At 44.1% G+C, this 18,089-nt stretch overlaps 1 protein-coding gene across 5 annotated transcripts in view; it reads left to right on the forward strand.

Annotated features, from left to right (window-relative positions):
- Positions 1–18,089, forward strand: part of LOC145351149 (homeobox-containing protein 1-like) — a 45,167-nt gene that overhangs the window by 9,150 nt on the left and 17,928 nt on the right. For 4 of the 5 annotated variants that reach the window (XM_080200817.1, XM_080200819.1, XM_080200821.1 and 1 more), the window contains exon 2: positions 16,684–17,158. In XM_080200817.1, the coding sequence (XP_080056943.1) occupies positions 16,692–17,158 (467 nt within the window). In that variant the 5' untranslated portion in view covers positions 16,684–16,691. The remainder of the gene's footprint in view (positions 1–16,683; positions 17,159–18,089) is intronic. The other variant, XM_080200818.1, reaches the window with a different exon arrangement.

The raw sequence follows: 18,089 nt of genomic DNA on the forward strand, positions 1-18,089 counted from the left end.
AGTGGCTCCAAAACAGATCCTTGAGGTACACCACTTGTAACTGCACTCCAAGTTGAATATTTCCCATCAACCACCACCCTCTGTCTTCTATCAGCTAGCCAATTCCTGATCCAAACTGCTAAATCACCCTCAATCCCATGCATCTGCATTTTCTGCAATAGCTTACCATGGGGAACCTTATCAAACGCTATGCTAAAATCCATATACACCACGTCAACTGCCTTACCCTTATCCACCTCTTTGGTCACCTTTTCAAAAAACTCTAAGGTTTGTGAGGCACGATCTACCCTTCACAAAACCGTGTTGACTATCCCGAATCAATTTATTTCCCTCTAGATGATTATAAATTCTATCCCTTATAATTCTTTCCAAAACTTTGCCCACAACAGAAGTAAGGCTCACTGGTCTATAATTCCCAAGATGGTCTCTACTCCCCTTCTTGAACAAGGGGACAACATTTGCTATCCTCCAGTCATCTGGCACTATACCTGAAGCCAATGACGACATGAAGATCAAAGCCAAAAGCTCTGCAATCTCCTCCCTAGCCTCCCAGAGAATCCTAGGGTAAATCCCATCCAGCCCAGGGGACTTATCTATTTTCACACTCTTAAGAATTGCCAACACCTCCTCCTTATGTACCTCAATCCCGTCTAGTCTACTACCTCGTATCACAGTATTCTCCTCGACTACACTGACTTTTTCCTACATGAATACTGATGAAAAATACTCATTCAGTGCCTCTCCTATCTCTCCAGGCTCCACGCACAACTCCTCACTGCTGTCTCTGACTGGTCCTATCCTTGCCCTAACCAATCTTTTATTCTTGACATACCTGTAGAAAGCTTTAGGATTTTCCTTGATCCTATCCGCCAAAGTCTTCTCATGTCCTCTTCTAGCTCCTTAACTCTCTCTTTAGCTCCTTCCTGGCTAATTTATAACTCTCCACTGCCCTAACTGAGTCTTCACGTCTCATCTTTACATAAGCCTCCTTCTTCCTCTTCACCAGAGATTCAACTTCCTTAGTACACCACGGTTCCCTCGCTCGACCACTTCCTCCCTGCCTGACAGGTACATATTTATCAAGGACTCGCAGTAGCTGCTCCTTGAATAAGCTCCACATTTCATATGTTCCCAGCCCCTGCAATTTCCTACTCCACCCTATGTATCCTAAATCTCGCCTAATAGCCTCATAATTACCTTTCCCCCAGCTATAACTTCTGTCCTTCGGTATATGCCTATCCCTTTCCATCACTAAGGTAAACGTAACCAAATTGTGGTCACTATCACCAAAGTGCTCACCTACCTTCAAGTCTTAACACCTGGTCTGGTTCATTACCCAGTACCAAATCCAATGTAGCCTCACCTCTTGTTGGCCTATCTACATACTGTGTCATGAAACCTTCCTGCACACATTGGACAAAAAGTGACCCCTCTAACGTGCTTGAACTATAGCTTTTCCAATCGATATTTGTAAAGTTAAAGTCCCCCATAACAACTACCCGGTTACTTTCGCACCTATCCAGGATCATCTTTGCAATCCTTTCCTCTACATCTCTGGAACTTTTTGGAGGCCTATAAAAAAAAACAACTCCCAACAGTGTGATCTCTCCTTTCCTGTTTCTAATCTCAGCCCATACTACCTCAATAGACAGATCCACATCAAACGTCCTTTCTGCCACCGTAATACTGGCCTTGATTAACAATGCCACGCCTCCCCCTCTTCTACACCTTCTCTGCTCTGACTGAAACATCTGAACCCTGGAACCTGCAGCAACCATTCCTGTCCTTGCTCTATCCATGTCTCTAATGGCCACAACATCAGTCCCAGGCATCAATCCAGGCTGCAAGTTCATCCACCTTATTGCATATGCTCCTCACATTAAAGTATACGCACTTCAAACCACCCTCCCGCCTGCCAATACACTGCTGTGACCTAGAAACCTTATCCATGACCTCCCTATTCTCATCCTCCTGTACATTGGAGCTACAGTTCAGGTTCCCATCCCACATGCAGAAGAAGGCCATTCAGTCCATGGCATTTGCACCAACAACAATCCGTCTTGGGTCCTATCTGTGTAACCCCACATATTTATCCTGCTAATCCCTGACAGTAGGGGGCAATTTAGCATGGCCAGTCAACCTAACCTGCACATCTTTGGACTGTTGAAGGAAACCTATGCAGACACGGGAGAATGTGCAGACTCTGCAGGGGAATTGAACCCAGGTCCCTAGCATTGTGAGGCAGCAATGCTAACCACTGTGCTGCCCTAACTAATAACAAGTCTCTCTATATGTCTGCTGTTGGCCTGTCTGTATTGACCCTTGCATCAGCGAACCTTCTATGTTCTGATATTGATTCCAGCCTATTTGTGGTGCCCCCCAACATGTCAGCTAAGTACGCTGATTCTATTCTCTCGTATATGGCCAATTTCATCGGGCAACAAGAGATTGAAACCTGGAAGTGGACTCAATTACTCAGTCCAGTGCAGGCAAAACTCATAGTCATTGTTTGGTTTTGACTGGATTCGAGTCTCCTCTTTGTTAGTTTGTAGCGATGATGTGGTGTTGCCGGCGTTGGATTGGGGTAGGCACAGTAAGTAGTCTCTCAACACCAGGTTTTTTTTTGAATGCTGTTTTTCAATTTCACGCATAGTTACACAGGCCAAGGGTGTTCTACTGTTAACAGGCCCTCGGTCTGCCTCGGTTGAAAGGCTTTACACGGTGGCCTTTCCCCATTGTGCCTTTGCAGCAGCTGCCCCAAGCTTGAGCGCATCCCTCAGCACATAGTCTTCCAGCCAATCAGAGCCTGAACCTTGTGGACAAGTGGTAAAAGACCAACAGGTTTATTTGGTAGCATGAGCTTTTGAAGCACTGCCCTTTCGTCAGGTGAGTGCAGGATTTGTTTCATAAGTAGGGCCTATATAGAAACAAACTCAATTACAAGATAATGTTGGAATGCGAGTCTTAACAGGTAATCAAGTCTTTACAGGTACAGACAATGTGAGTGGAGAGAGGGTTAAGCACAGGTTAAAGAGGTGTGAATTGTCTCCAGCAGGGACAGTTAGTGAGATTTTGCAAGCCCAGGCAAGACTTGGAGGTTACAGACAGTGTGACATGAACCAAAGATTCTGCTTGAGGCTGTCCTCGTGTGCAGAACTTCCAAGTTCCATGATCTTGTGATGGAGGTTGTGTATATATATGCACTGCTTGTGAAACAAATCCTGCACTCACCTGATGAAGGGGCAGTGTTCCAAAAGCTTGCGCTACCAAATAGATCTGTTGGGCTTTGTTCTGATGTTACGAGATTACTTACTCGGCTTGTAGTGCTGAGTCCAGCTGGTTGGCTGTTTGCTTCAGTTTGCTTGAGCTAACCAAAATATGGTTTCCAGTGTATCACTAAGTCTCGGGTTCAAATTCACCCTGGAGGCCTCACGTAGCCCCTTAAAACTCAATGATGGGAGCAAAGCACTCGAGGAGTGTCAGTCCTGTGTATTTTGATTGGAGCCATACCAAATACAGCAGACAGAATCTGTGTGAGGAGCTGCTCTTCCAGTCACTGAGTGTGTCTCTCCCGTGTTGCTGCTCCAGTTCCTCCGATCACAGATCCCTTTCCTCCTGCTCTTTTTTCCCTGATTTGCTGGACTGCCTGGATGTTGGGTAGAAATCTGCTCTGGGGTATGTGAGCCCACCCTGCGTCCCATTGAGTTCCTGGCCTTTGCACGTGGTGAGCTGCAGGTGACCGAATGATGCAGGTCATCTAGTGTTGGGCACCATTGCCACCAGCTCGAGCATCTCTGTGATGGCGAGGTAGGTGGGGAGTTCCAGCCTCAACATGTGCAGTATAGCAGAGGTCAAAATATATATTTTTTTGAGAGCATTTTTGTATCCTTTGTCATTCTCGCTGCCCCTTTGTTAGATGCTGCAGTCACATAGTAACATAATCTTCTGTGATTGTGGTGACTTATTTTTAAGTGTTTCCTTCTTTAGAAAGCACCAAAGATTTGTATATTTATTATAAACACATCTCTCAAAATGAAAATTCTAACTGCTTGGCACAAATTAACTTATTGGAAATGAGTTTCACCTCCAGCCCCTGGATGTTGGGTAGAGCGGGGGAGGTATTGTATCTCCAGCCCGTGCTTGGGAAAGTGCAGTGGGAATTTTATAAGCTCTGGATTTTTTTTTAATTCATTTGTGGGACATGGGCGTTGCTGGCTGGCCAGCATTTTTTGCTCACCTCCAGTTGCCCTGGGAGGGCAGTTGAGAGTTGACCACATTGCTGTGGTTCTGGAGTCACATGTAGGCCAGACTGGGTAAGAGCGGCAGATTTCCTTCCCTAAAGGACATTCCCTAAAGGACAACCCAGCTTGCAGGTGCAGCAGGTGGTCAGGAAGGCAAATGGGATGCTGGCCTTCATAGCGAGGGGGATTGAATATAAAAGTAGGGAGGTCTTGCTGCAGCTGTATAGGGCATTGGTGAGGCTGCAGCTGGAGTACTGTGTGCAGTTTTGGGCGCCGCACCTGCGCAAGGATATTTTGGCCCTGGAGGGAGTGCAGAGGAGGTTTACTAGGCTGATACCGGAGTTGAGGGGATTGAGCTATGAGGAGAGGCTGAATAAACTAGGCTTGTACTCGTTAGAGTTTAGAAGAATGAGGGGAGATCTCATTGAGACGTATAAGATGATGAATGGGATGGATAGGATAGAGGTGGAGAGACTCTTCCCGCTCAAAAAAGACAGTAGGACTAGGGGGCACAGCCTCAAGATAAAGGGGAGGCGGTTTAGAACGGAGTTGAGGAGGAACTTCTTCACTCAAAGGGTGGTGAATCTCTGGAATTCTCTGCCCGTTGAAGTGGTGGAGGCTGCCTCGCTAAATATTTTTAAGAAGCGGGTTGATGGGTTCTTGATAAGAGAGGGGATTAAGGGTTATGGGGAGAGGGCGGGAAAGTGGAACTGAGCCACGACAGATCAGCCATGATCTTATTGAATGGCGGGGCAGGCTCGAAGGGCTAGATGGCCTACTCCTGCTCCTATTTCTTATGTTCTTATGTTCTTATGTAGTGAACCAGATGGGTTCTCCCGACAATGGTTTCATGGTTGTCGGTAGATTTTTAACTCCAGATGATTTTAAAAAATTCAAATTCTACCGTTTGCTTTGGTGGGATTCGAACCCAGGTCCCCAGAACATCAGCTGAGTTTCTGGATTAATAGCAAGTAGGCCATCACCTCCCTTTTCTACCAGCAGGGGATGCTCAATTGTGCCACAGCTCCAGGCCATGGAAAATCTGCCAATGACTTTTTCTGGGCCTAACTTTAACTGGGCGGGGTTTGCACCATTGGAGCCCCTGGGACTGGTGGGCAGTAGGTGGTCAGTCAGTGTATGTGAAAGTCCCCCTGTCACCCCAGTGTGGGGTGGAGAGAGGTGGTAGACCATTATCATGTCCCGTTTTGATAAATTCCATTCTTTGATTTGCTACTTTGAACTGACATTTCTAACGCGATGTTATCCTGTGCTGTCTGGAAACACTCATCTAAGGTGTCACTGAAGCTCAATTGACTTCCTTTTGAAATTCTTAATCAGACTATAATATTTAATCTCGTTCCTTATGTTAAATTCTTTCTATGGATTTACACCCTTGCTTTTTCTCAATAGCCTTGCGTTTTCCGTTTCATTGGATCCAAAAGTTGGAATTTGAGAAGAATTTGATTTTAGTTTATTATTGTAAATTGGGAGTTGTATTTAGAATCCAAATTTGAGAGAAAATACCAAGAAACTAAGAAAGAATAGTATCCTGAGCATAAGAATTAGGATTAGGAGTAGGCTGTCTGGCCCTTTGAGCTTGCTCCGCCATTCAATAAGATCATAGCTGATCTTTTAGTGGACTCAGCTCCACTTACCCACCTGCTCACCACAACCCTTAATTCCTTTACTGTTCAAAAATCTCTATCTGAACACCCATGTGAAAATGAAGAATGAGCTCTGGAAATCAGCAAAATCTCAAGGGGATATCTTGGAGCACAGAATTTGTCCCCTCTAGTTCCAGCATCATTTGGTGTGGTGATTTTACATGAAATTGAAAGCCCAGACAAGCCATTCACTGCAGCCGGATTGTGGCAGTGTTGATGCTGCACACAAGCATCTTTCCATCCCACATCATCTGCCCCACCTGAATGGCCTTGTTTTTATTCGCTACTACTCCATCATCTCCCCGTATAATGTTGCTGGAATAGTAATCCAGTGGTCCAGGCTTTGAGGATACAGGTTCAAACCCCATCACGGCAGCTGGTTATGACACCACCGTAGTGGGCCGGAGCTCAAACAATGATGAGACAGAGTACAGGAATGAGATAGAGAATCTGGTGAACTGGTGCGATGACAATAGTCTCTCCCTCAATGTCATCAAAACAAAGGAGCTTGTTATCAATTTCAGGAAGCGTAAAGGAGAACATATCCCTGTCTCCATCAATGGGGATGAAGTAGAAAGGGTCAATAGCTTCAGATTTTTAGGTGCCCAGATCACCAACAACTTGTCCTGGTGTCCCCATGCCATCACTACAGTTAAGAAAGCTCACCAACATCTGCTTTCCCAGAAGACCAAGGAAATTTGGCATGTCAGCTGCAACTCTCACCAACTTTTACAGATGCACCATAGAAAGCACTCCTGGTTGTATCACAGCTTGGTATGGCTCCTGTTCTGCCGAAGACTGCAAGGAACTACAAAAGGTTGTGAATGTAGCCCAATCCATCATGCAAACCAGCCTCTCATCCACTGACTCTGTCTACACTGCCCACTGCCTCGGCAAAACAGCCAGCATAGATAAAGATCCCATGCACCCCAGACATTCTGTCTTCCACATTCTTCTGTCGAGGATACAAAAGTCTGTGATCATGTACCACCAGACACAAGAACAGTTTCTTCCCTGCTGCTCTCAGACTTTTTAATGGATTTACCTTGCATTAAGTTGATCTTTCTCTACACCCTAGCTATGACTGTAACACTAACTTTGCACTCTCTTGTTTCCTTCTTTATGAATGGTATGCTTCATATGCATGCAAGAAACAATGCTTTTCACTGTATATTAATACATGTGACAAATCAAAATTCAATTAAGAAATCTGGAATTGAAAGGTACTTTTAATAATCTGATCGTGAACCTATTATCGATTGTTGTAAAAATCCGCTGGTTCACTAATGCCCTTTAGGGAAGGAAATCTGCTGTCCTTACCCGGTTTGGCCTATATGTGACTCCAGACCCTCAGGAATTTGGATGACTCTTAGAATAAGTTTGTAAGTTTTATTTGTTGCAAGTAGGCTTCCATTATCACTGCAATGAAGTTACTGTTGAAATCCCTTAGTTACCGCACTCCAGCACCTGTTCAGGTACACTGAGGGAGAATTTAGCACGGCCAATGCATCTAACCAGCACATCTTTTGAACTGGGGGAGGAAACTAGAGCGCCCCCCCCAGAGGAAACACACACACACACAGGGAGAATGTGTACTTCATACAGACAGTGACCCAAGCTGGGATTGAACCGGGATCATTGGCGCTGTGAGGCAGTAGTGCCAACCAGTATGCCTCTGTGTTGCTCCTTAACTGCCCTCTGAAATGGCCTAGAAAGCCACTCAATTTAAGAGTAATTAGGGATGAGCGACAAATGTTGGCTTTACCACTGATACCCACATCCCGTTTAAAAAAAACAAAAGAAATTAAGATATGGAAATGATTTCTCAGAAAGTAGCCAACATTGTGATGGAAGTTTAGTATCCAGAAGGCTGAGGATGTCACCACTAGCAGATTTTATTATCTTGACTAGCTTTCTCTTTCTACTTCATTCTCTCTCGTAAAAACACTAATTGTCAGATGAATCCAGCATCTTGCCCATTGGGAAATGTGTGTCAGTGTGCTATTTGCCCGTAGGGGCATCCTAGCTGTACCCAATCCCATTGTTCTGTTGAGTTTTCAGCAGGAGGGGGATTCTTTGACTAACACTGTCAAAACAGATTAGTTAGCCATGTCATCTTTGATTGTGGAAGCTTGTGTCTGAAATATTCTCCCTGGTTGTCAATATGACAGTCTTGGCACAAGAAAACACTCATTTTTCTTTAAGACACTCAACACAATTAGACACCATATAACTCAAACTCTTTCCTTTTGCCCCCTTTCTGGATGGTTTCTACTGTGTGTGCAAAGCCCGCTTTCCACCACCTACACACACACTGAAGAACCAATGGCTGGAGCTGTTGTTTCCATTGACATTCCTGTTCATTTTTATTCTCTCCGTCTCTTGTAACTATACAGCTGAAATGAAAAGTTAGCACAAAGGTGTTTGAAGGTGAAGAGGGAGACACTTTTGGGTGGCACGATGGTGCAGTGATTAGCACTGCTGCCTCACAGTGGCAGAGACCCAGGTTCAATTCCGGCCTTGGTGACTGTGTGGAGTTTGCACATTCTGCGTAGGTTTCCTCTGGGTGCTCCGGTTTCTCCTCACATGCCAAAGATGCATGGGTTAGGTTAATTGGCCATGTTAAATTGACTGTAATATCAGATGGATTAGCAGGATAAATGAAGGTTATGGGAATAGGGCCTGGTTGGGATTGTGGTTGGTACAGACTCAATGGATCAAATGGCCTCTTTCTGTTCCATAGACATTCTATTTTCATTTTCGTTTCATTCAATTTTCAAACCTGTTAATTTTGAATCAATTAGTTATCCACTTATAAAAACAGAAAATGCTGGAAACATTTCAGGCTGATAGCCTTTTCACAGAACTTTGATTTTCTGATGAAATGTCATTGGCCTGAAAGGTTAACCTCCTTTACTCTCTCTGCAGATGCTGACGCTGAATATTTGCAGCGTTTTGTTATTTCAGACTTTCAGCATCTGTAATATTTTGCACTTGGATTGTCCACCTATTGTGAGTGGTTTATTGGTTATATTAAGATGCACAGGTGAAAGGCTTAAGTAGTGAGACATTGATTTGATTTATCATTGCCACATGTACTAACATACAGTGAAAAGTATTGTTTCTTGCACCCTATACAGACAGCATACTGTTTGTAGAGAAGGAAATGAGAGTGCAGAATGTAGTGTTACAGTCATTGCTATGGCGTAGAGAAAGATCAACTTAATTGGGTTAGTTAGTAGGAAGCATATACAACGTTATGTATGTAATGCTATAAAGAATATAATTTTTATCTAGTTTCATATTTCAACTGGCTTGGGATCCATTTAACACCTATATTTAGTTCTCTTTGAAAGGCTAATCTGATGCATCAAGTTGGAAGTAGGTGGATACACTCATTAGAAGAAGGAAGCAGCTGCTAGATGAGTATGGCCTGAGTAATGGCACCAGCAAAGCCTGATGGTTAAAAGGGCTAACTCTGAATCAGGCTAAGGACTGGGAGCAGCAAAGAAAGAATGTGCAGCTATGGAACAAACATGGGAGTTGATTGGGCCTGTGGCTGTTGCTATGCCTTGAATAGATAGTGACTGAACACAGATTCCTGTATGTCATGTTCCTAAGATAATTGCGACTTCTGATATAGGCATGACTCTTCATCATTGGTGACCATGATCGATTAGTGCCTGTCCTGCATGACTGGAAGCATCATCAGTGCCAACAATCTCTACACAAGAGGAGAGATTTGGAGACGTTGGCAGCAATAACCCAGGATCGACACTGTAGAAGAAGCAGCAAGACCCTGAGTCTGAGACTCGGAGACATCAAAACAAAGCTCACTGGAAGGGAATTTGATCAGTTTGCCTCACCACGGGTAGTATCTCTAAGTCCAAGTCAAGAGTTTGGATATTTTGTGAAGTTTTGATATCTTTTTAACAATTTGTGTGTAACAAAGTTGGTCAGCAGTTAGTTACTTAGTGTCTAACAAAGCAAGATCAGAGGTTGAATACTTTGTGTATGACAAAGTTTGATGCCTGGTGCTAAAGTTTTATAGTAGAGTTTGATACTTTTGTGGTAACTTGGTAGAGTATAATAAGGGAGATTTATTGTTAAATAATTTAAGAGTTTGAGTGCCTTTTTCCATGGCATCAGTTGACCTGACTGTGAGGGGTCAGTTTATCTATTAGGACAGAACGAGGGAGTGAATGGAGAAATGGGAGCAAAATTTTAAAATATGCAAAGGATTCCTTCCTTAAGCTGTATGTTAGTGATTTTTTGGGAGAGGAATTGTTTCTACAGATTTGGAATGGGCAATGAAATAGATCAGGGAGATGTGGGTTGAGAATATCAACCCAATATGATAGGGTTTAAGATTCAGCTAGAAAGAGGAGAAAGTCAGTACAACACCTAGAAAAACAGATTGTGTTCCAGATTTTAGAAAGAGGAAAATCACAGTAGCTGGGGCTTGAGAAGAAATAGACACACGGATGTATGGTAACAGTGGGACTATCTTCTATTAAAAAAGAGGTTGTAAAGCTACAGATTAATCATTAAAAAGGAAGCTATTTGCAATGCCCTGGATAAATAAAGGATATTAGAATCTGGTTACAATTAGAAAAATAGTCTGTAACAATAAAAATGAAAGAGGGTATGAACACTTAATAGGTTAAAAGTGAGATCAGAAAGCCAAAGGGATACAGCGGAGAGAGCAACAGGGAGATGGAACTGAGAAGATTGGCAATTTGCAGGCAATAAAAATTGATGAGGCACTGGAAGTAATTTGCACAGTTCTTTAATAAAGGGGATGTTGTTGAGGAAGGTGGTGGCTTAGTGGTATTGCCACTGGGCTAGTAATCCAGAAAGTCAGGGTAATGCTATAGGGATCCTCGTTCAAATCCCACCAGGGCAGATGGTGAAATTTGAATTCAATAAAAAGTAAAGAGTATATCAGAAAGAAAGTGAACCCTGAATTGGTTGGGAGTAAACAAAGTGATCAACAATGGAGACAATAGGGGACACAGTGGCTGTTAATGCCATTGGACTAGTAATCCAGAGGTTCAGGCTAATGCTTTTGGGACACGGGTTCAAACCCCACCATAGCACCTGTGGAATTTAATGTTAAGTAGGTAAATCTGGAAAATAAGGCTAGTTATATTAATAGTGACTATGACAACTGTTATTAATTATTGTAAAAATCCATCTGGTTCACTCGTATCCTTCCAGGAAGAAAAAATATAACTCGGTTAATCTTTATTCATTCATGCAATGTGAGCTTCACCAGCTAAGCTGAATTTATTGCCCATCCTTAATGACCCTTGAGCAGATGATGAACTGCCTTCTTGAACCACTGCAATCCATGTGGTGTCGGTACACCCACATTGCTGTTAGGGAGGGAATCCCAGGATTTTGACCCAGCAACAGTGAAGGAGCATCGATATATTCCCAAGTCAAGATTGTGAGCGACTTAGAGGGGAACTTCCTGGTGGTGTTGTCTGGTATCTGCTGCCTGTGACCTTCTAGGTGATAATGATCATGGATTTGGAAGGTGCTGCCTAAGGAGCTTTGGTGGGTTCCTGCAGTGCATCTTGTAGATAGTACACACTGCTGCCACTGTGCATCGGTGGTAGAGGCGTGAATGTTTGTGGACAAGGTGCCAGTCAAGCCAGCTGCTTTGTCTCTGGTTGGTGTGAAACTTCTCGAGTGTTGTTAGACCAACGTTTACCCAGACAAGTGGCGAGAATTCTATCTCACCCCGATTTGTCCCATGTAGATTGTGAACAGGCTTTGGAGAGTCAGAAGGTGAGATACGCACCACAGGATTGCTAGCCTCTGACCTCCCCTCGTAGCCACCTTTTGTAGAGCTAGACCAGTTCAGGTTCTAAAGAACAAAGAACAAAGAACAACACAGCACGGGAAACAGGCCCTTCGGCCCAACGAGCCCGCGCCGCCGTCCTACTATCTCAGTGACCTATTCATGATTTTAGTCTACGCCTAACGTGCGAGGATCAGGGAGGTCCAATTTAGGGACAATTTTAGTACCCAATCAATCAGCCTAAAAGCACATCTTTGGGGGATGTGGGAGGAAACCGGAGCACCCGGAGGAAACCCACGCAACCACGGGGAGAACGTGCAAACTCCCACAGACACAGGCCCAAATCCATGTGTCCGCACAGCAACAGAGATAGTCTCTGAGCTGTCATGTTGCCCTCGAGATGGTCCAGTTTAAGCACACTAACGACATGAAGCAATAGGCAACTCCCGAAGCAACATCCAAGAGCAGCCCACTACCACCTGCCGCCTGCATGCCCCTTGCTGGACTTAAATGCCTGTGGAGACAAAAAAATTCATTATTAAACAGGCAAAGACTAACATTCCTGAGGCAAAACGTATTCCCAAGCCTGCAATGTTCAGTAAGGCCTACTATATCCCCCTATATGTAGCCCGCTCATATGGCTGTCTAAGTGACTCTTAAACAACCCTAGCGTGCCTGCTTCCACCACCTTACTCGGCAGTGCATTCCACACCCCCACTACCCTTTGCGTGAAAAACTGCCCTCTAATATTTGTCTTATACCTAGCCCCCCTCACCCTAAGCCCGTGACCCCTCGTTCTATCCATTTCTTGTAGCGGAAAAAGCTTACCACCATTTACTCTATCTATCCCCTTCATAATCTTATAAACCTCTATTAGATCCCCCCTCAGCCGACGTCTCTCAAGGGAAAACAGCCCAAGTTCATCCAATCTTTCCTCGTAAGACAGCCCGTCCATACCAGGCAACATCCTGGTAAATCTCCTCTGCACTCTCTCCAGGATCTCTACATCCTTCCGGTAGTACGGCGACCAGAACTGGACGCAGTACTCCAAGTGAGGCCTAACCAACGTTCTATACAACTGCAACATCAGACTCCTACTCTTATATTCTATACCTCTTCCTATGAAGGCTAACATACCATACGCTTTCCTCATCACATTCTGCACCTGTACCGACACCTTCAGGGACTTATGCACTTGCACCCCCAGGTCTCTCTGCGTATCTATACTCCGGATAGTTCTACCTTTTATCGTATAACTCCCCTCCACATTATTCCGGCCAAAGTGCATCACCTCGCATTTCTCCGGATTAAATTCCATTTGCCATCTATCTGCCCAATCTACCAGCCTGTCTATGTCCTGTTGCATTGCCAGGCACTGCTCCTCAGTACCCGCCAATCCAACCATCTTGGTGTCATCAGCAAATTTCTGGTTAATGGAAACCCTCAGGATGTTGTTAGTTGGGGTAAAGTGGGCAGAATTGGCAAGGCCAGGTGGAACACACCCTGATATCCTAAAGGAGGAAATTTCAGGGGCCTGATTTATGCATTGATAGACTGGGAGTTACCAGTATTGTACTCATTTTGTTTAGAAAAAACAAGATAAATACAGAGCAGCTAGTTAGGGAAAATGTTAGTGTTACTAATTGGTAATGAAAAGAGAAAATTTTCACCTAAAAAGGGAAAATCGAAGTACTCAGCACAGATTCCAAGAAGGGGACAATTGTACTCGACTGGTATAATTCTCTCAGGAAGTAACAGACATTTAGGGGCTGTCATACTTATGGACTTAAGGAAATCCTTTGACAAGGTACAGGGTATCACTTAGTAATAGTTAAAGAACAGTTGGATTAGGTGGTGATAAAAGAAATAGGGCAGGAATACGCTATTCAGCCCCTTGAGCCAGCTCCACTATTCAACTGGATCATGGCTGATCTACCTCATCGCTATTTTCCCACACTATCCCAGCACTCCTTGATATTTTTTATATCTATAAATCTAATGATCTCTGACTTAAACATGTTCGATGATTGATTTGATTGAGTGTCCATAGCCCTCTGGAGTAGAGAATTCCAAAGGTTTGCCAATCTCTTGAGTGAAGAAATTCCTCACCTTGTATCTAAATGGACCTGTCACCTATTCTGAGACTGTGTCCCTTGGTTCTAGATCAACACCCACCCCCTACCCCAGTCCCCCAAAGCCAACCCCCCTGCCAGGAGAAACATCCTTCCTGCATCCACCCTGTAGATCCCTCTAAGAATTTTGTGTGTTTTAGTGCAATCGCTACTCGTTCCGTACTATAGTGTTCAGATCTGGTTCTATTTTTGTTCAGTGCCTTTATTGGTGACTGAGACATTGACCCAGAGGAATTAGTGTCAGAGTTTAAACTGATGCCAGAGCACAAGTTGGAGTTCATCCTTCAGAAGATCAAAGGTACCTGCCAGTGGGGAACAGGCTTTAAAAAAAAGTGGCAGGTGGAATTGCATAAATAAATGTCAAGCAAATATATTTGAGCAAAAAAAACATGAATTATCCTCTATCTATATAGGTGATGAGGAAGATCAGAGGGAGTATTTTGTGGGGGCTATGCACAGCTTCATAAGACACTTAAGTCAGATAGTTAAAATAGTTTTGAAAACAGAGGATAGAAGTTGACCATTAAGTAAAGAATAAAAGCAAAGATGACCTTTGGGTGGTACAGTGGTTAGCACTGCTGTCTCACAGTGCCAGGGACTTGGGTTCAGTTCCTGGCCTGGGTCACTGTCTATGTGCAGTCTGCACGTTCTCCCCGTGCCTGCGTGGGTTTCCTCTGGGTGCTGCGGTTTCCTCCCACAGTCTGAAAGGCGTGCTGGTTAGGTGCATTGGCCATGCTAAATTCTCCCTCAGTGTACCTGAACAGGTGCCAGAGCGTGGCGACCAGGGGATTTTCACAGCAACTTTGTTGCAGTGTTAATATAAGCCTGCTTGTAACAAAATAATAAATAAACTAAAATGTTTAAAAAATAAACGTCACTTACAATCCTGGTTTTGGGCTGTAAACTATGGGAAGATATTCAGGTTTTGGAGAAAATACAATACTGTACAAATCCTCTATGATGCTGTTTGATTTGCGGAAGTACAGAAAGCAATTTAAAAAAACTGGGGCTTTAACAGCAGAATACAGGTGATAAAAGAGAGTTTAAAATAATGAAAGGATGGGATATGGAAGTTAGAAGTGAACAATCTCCAGTCACAGGGATCTGGAACAAGAAACCACAGAAGATAAAATGCAAGAGACTTTGAACAGCTATCTCGAGAAATCTCTAGAGTTGTGTACTATGGAATTCAGTTTCAGGATTAGCACTTGAGGCAGATGTTGCGTCAGTTTTTAGGTTAATTTAGATATATGGGTGAAGGAAAATGTTTTGGGCACCCTGTACTCTTTAATTCTTTTGTAGGATGTGAATGTCAGTGACAAGGCCAGCATTGTTTGCCCATCGCTAATTGCCCTGGATCTGAGCGGCTTTCTAGGTCATTTCAGAGGATGTTGCTGTGACTCTGTTGTCACGTAGGCCAGATGCAGAAAGGACGGCAGATTTCCTTCCCTAAAGGACATTAGTGAGCTGGATGGGTGTTTACAGCAATCAGTGACGGTTGCCATTACTGATACTAGCTTTACATTCCAGATTTATTAATTGAATTTAAAATTCGCAGTGGGATTTGAACCTGTGTCCCCAGAACATTAGCCTGGGCACCTCAGTTATTAGCCCAGTGGCATTACCACACCTCCATTTTTGTAACTTCTGTGTAAGATATTTAAGTAATTTCATAATTGGAGTTAAAACTAAACTCCTCTGTGTTATTGTTGATACATGGTGCTTGAGACCAGCTGTAACCTCTGTGCTAGGAATGAAAATTCTTGACACTGGGTTTTTTTTTGTAGGTAGGTTTTGGAGCAAAAGGTACTTGCAGTGGCACACATTGATGTAAAGGGGATGGACAATCTCCCATTAGAGTTTCAGCATTCAGTACATCGTCTACCTAACCCAAGGGAAAGGCCATTATATCACATCTCATTCAGTGAGTCCCAAGTCTAACTAACCACCACAAAGTTGTCATTTCACCAATTTGGTATTAGTAGGTGGAAGCTTCATTCCAGCCTCTCAGCAGAATAAAAAGCTGTCTTGTCTCCTTACAGGGACAGAAGCCTTAAACATGTTGTCATCAAAACAGATGGATTAAAGACCCCCTGTTTTAATGTAGCTGCTTTTAATGAAATGAAGATGCTTCAGAAACTTTATGGAAAGAAGTTGAAGATGTGTGTGAATACTCCCGCCAGCTGATCCATGCAGGATCTAAGTGCTCGCCTGGGTATCCCATTGGGGCCAGTCACTTTCCAAGGGCTGACCTTTTGAGAAGGCTGCTCCAACACCTGCAATGGTGACTTCAGATATAGGTTCATCCCAGGCTTCTAGGATGGAGGGCATGCTCTCGCTGACCCCTTGCTTAAAACAGGCATAGAATGAATTGAGCTGAACAGGAAGGGATGTGTTGGAGCCAGCGATTTTACGTGACTTCATCTTGTGACCTGTTATGTCTCACCATAATTGGCGGGGGTCGCTGTGGCTAGCCTGGAATTCTAGCTTGGTCCAATACTGTTTTTTGGCATCTTTGATGGATCTCCTTAGATCATATCTGGCTTTCTTGTGTAGTCAAGATGCGGAGATGCCGGCGTTGGACTGGGGTGAACACAATAAAAAGTCTCATAACACCAGGTTAAAGTCCAACCAGTTTATTTGATAGTAAACCCACAAGCTTTCAGAAACACTGTTCCTTCGTCAGGTGTGTGGAAGGTTCCTTCAGAATAGTTGAAGGAAAAACAATACTTTTCACTGTATGTTAATACATGTGATAGTAATAAATCAAATCAAATAAGGTTGCTGTGTTTCTTCATTGGGGTTTTAATAATGCCCTTTTTCTGTGTTGCATACAGCAGTAATAATGTCACACTACACAGACGAGCCTAGGTTTACAATTGAACAGATCGATTTGTTGCAACGACTTCGAAGGAGCGGAATGACAAAGCGTGACATAATCCACGCGCTGGAGACCCTGGACCGACTTGATCAGGAGCACGCTGAGAAATTCGGCAAGCGGCACAGTTACAGCAACAGTTCCTATAGCAACAGCAACAACGTCCCCGCATCATCCTCGACGGTCACGGCCGCGACGCAGACCCAGTACAGCGGCGCGTCGCCGTCTCCGAGTAACAGCTACGACACCTCCCCACCACCGTGCAGCACCAACCTGAACGGACGAGAGAGCATTAACAATGAAAAGCTGCCGGTGGCTAATGGCAGACTGTCACCCATCCGTTTCCACCACAACAACAGCAGCCAGAGGACAGGGGGCTCTCACACGATGGAAGAGGAGATGGACCTAGAAGAAAAGGTTGAGGAGCTCATGAGGTTAGTTGAAATGGCTGAGGTTATTTTGCTGTTGCGGTATTATACACCAACATCAGCCTGCCATCTGATAAGACAATGGATTGTGCCGTGGTGGTTAACTCTGTATTATCAGCTGGTGTAGCTCAGGAGCCCCACTCTGGCATGGCATAATACACAGGAAGCTCGTCAGGTAAGTAGCACTTTCGTTTTGGTTCCAAGAGCCTTAGATCTTTGCTAGTTGAGGGCTTTGAGCAATATAGAATTATGGCAGGTAAATGGAGTTTAAAGTTCAGCCATGATTTAATTCAATGACAGGACAGGTTCGAGAGGCCGGACAGCTTCCTCCTGTTCCTGTGCAGTATGTCACTGAGATTTTAGTGCAATGGATGTGTATAATTCTACTTAAACATACAGCAAGACGTGGATTCTGTCCCCTCAAATTTGACCAGTGTCTGTATGGGTTTATCATTGGCTTATCTCTCAACACCTGATGGGAAACTCCTGATTAATGGTGAAATGCTAGATAGACCAAGAGGCAATAAAGAGAACCACGTGATATGATGTTGGTGGCACAGTGGTTAGCACTGCTGCCTCACAGCTCCAGGGACCCGGGTTCAGTTCCTGTCTTGGGTCACTGTCTGTGTGGAGTTTGCATATTCTGTCTATGTGTGGGTTTCCTCCCGATGCTCCGGTTTTCTCCCACCTGTACAGATAAATTGGTGGGGTTACAGGGATAGGGTGGGGAGAGGGCTTGGGCAAGTTACTCTGCCAGAGAGTCGGTGCAGACTCAGTGGGCTGAATGGTCTGTTCTGCACTGTAGGGATTCTATGATTCTATATATTTTAAAGCTCGCTTTGCCATTCAACCTTTTGTTTTGTGAGTAGTTAAACACGGGTATGCTCTCACTATTGAAATCTGCTGCCCGAGTCTTTAAATGGAATTGACTGATGAT

The sequence above is a fragment of the Carcharhinus amblyrhynchos genome, chromosome 12 (assembly GCF_965287045.1).
Source record: "Carcharhinus amblyrhynchos chromosome 12, sCarAmb.v2.hapA, whole genome shotgun sequence".
Lineage (NCBI taxonomy): Eukaryota > Metazoa > Chordata > Chondrichthyes > Carcharhiniformes > Carcharhinidae > Carcharhinus > Carcharhinus amblyrhynchos.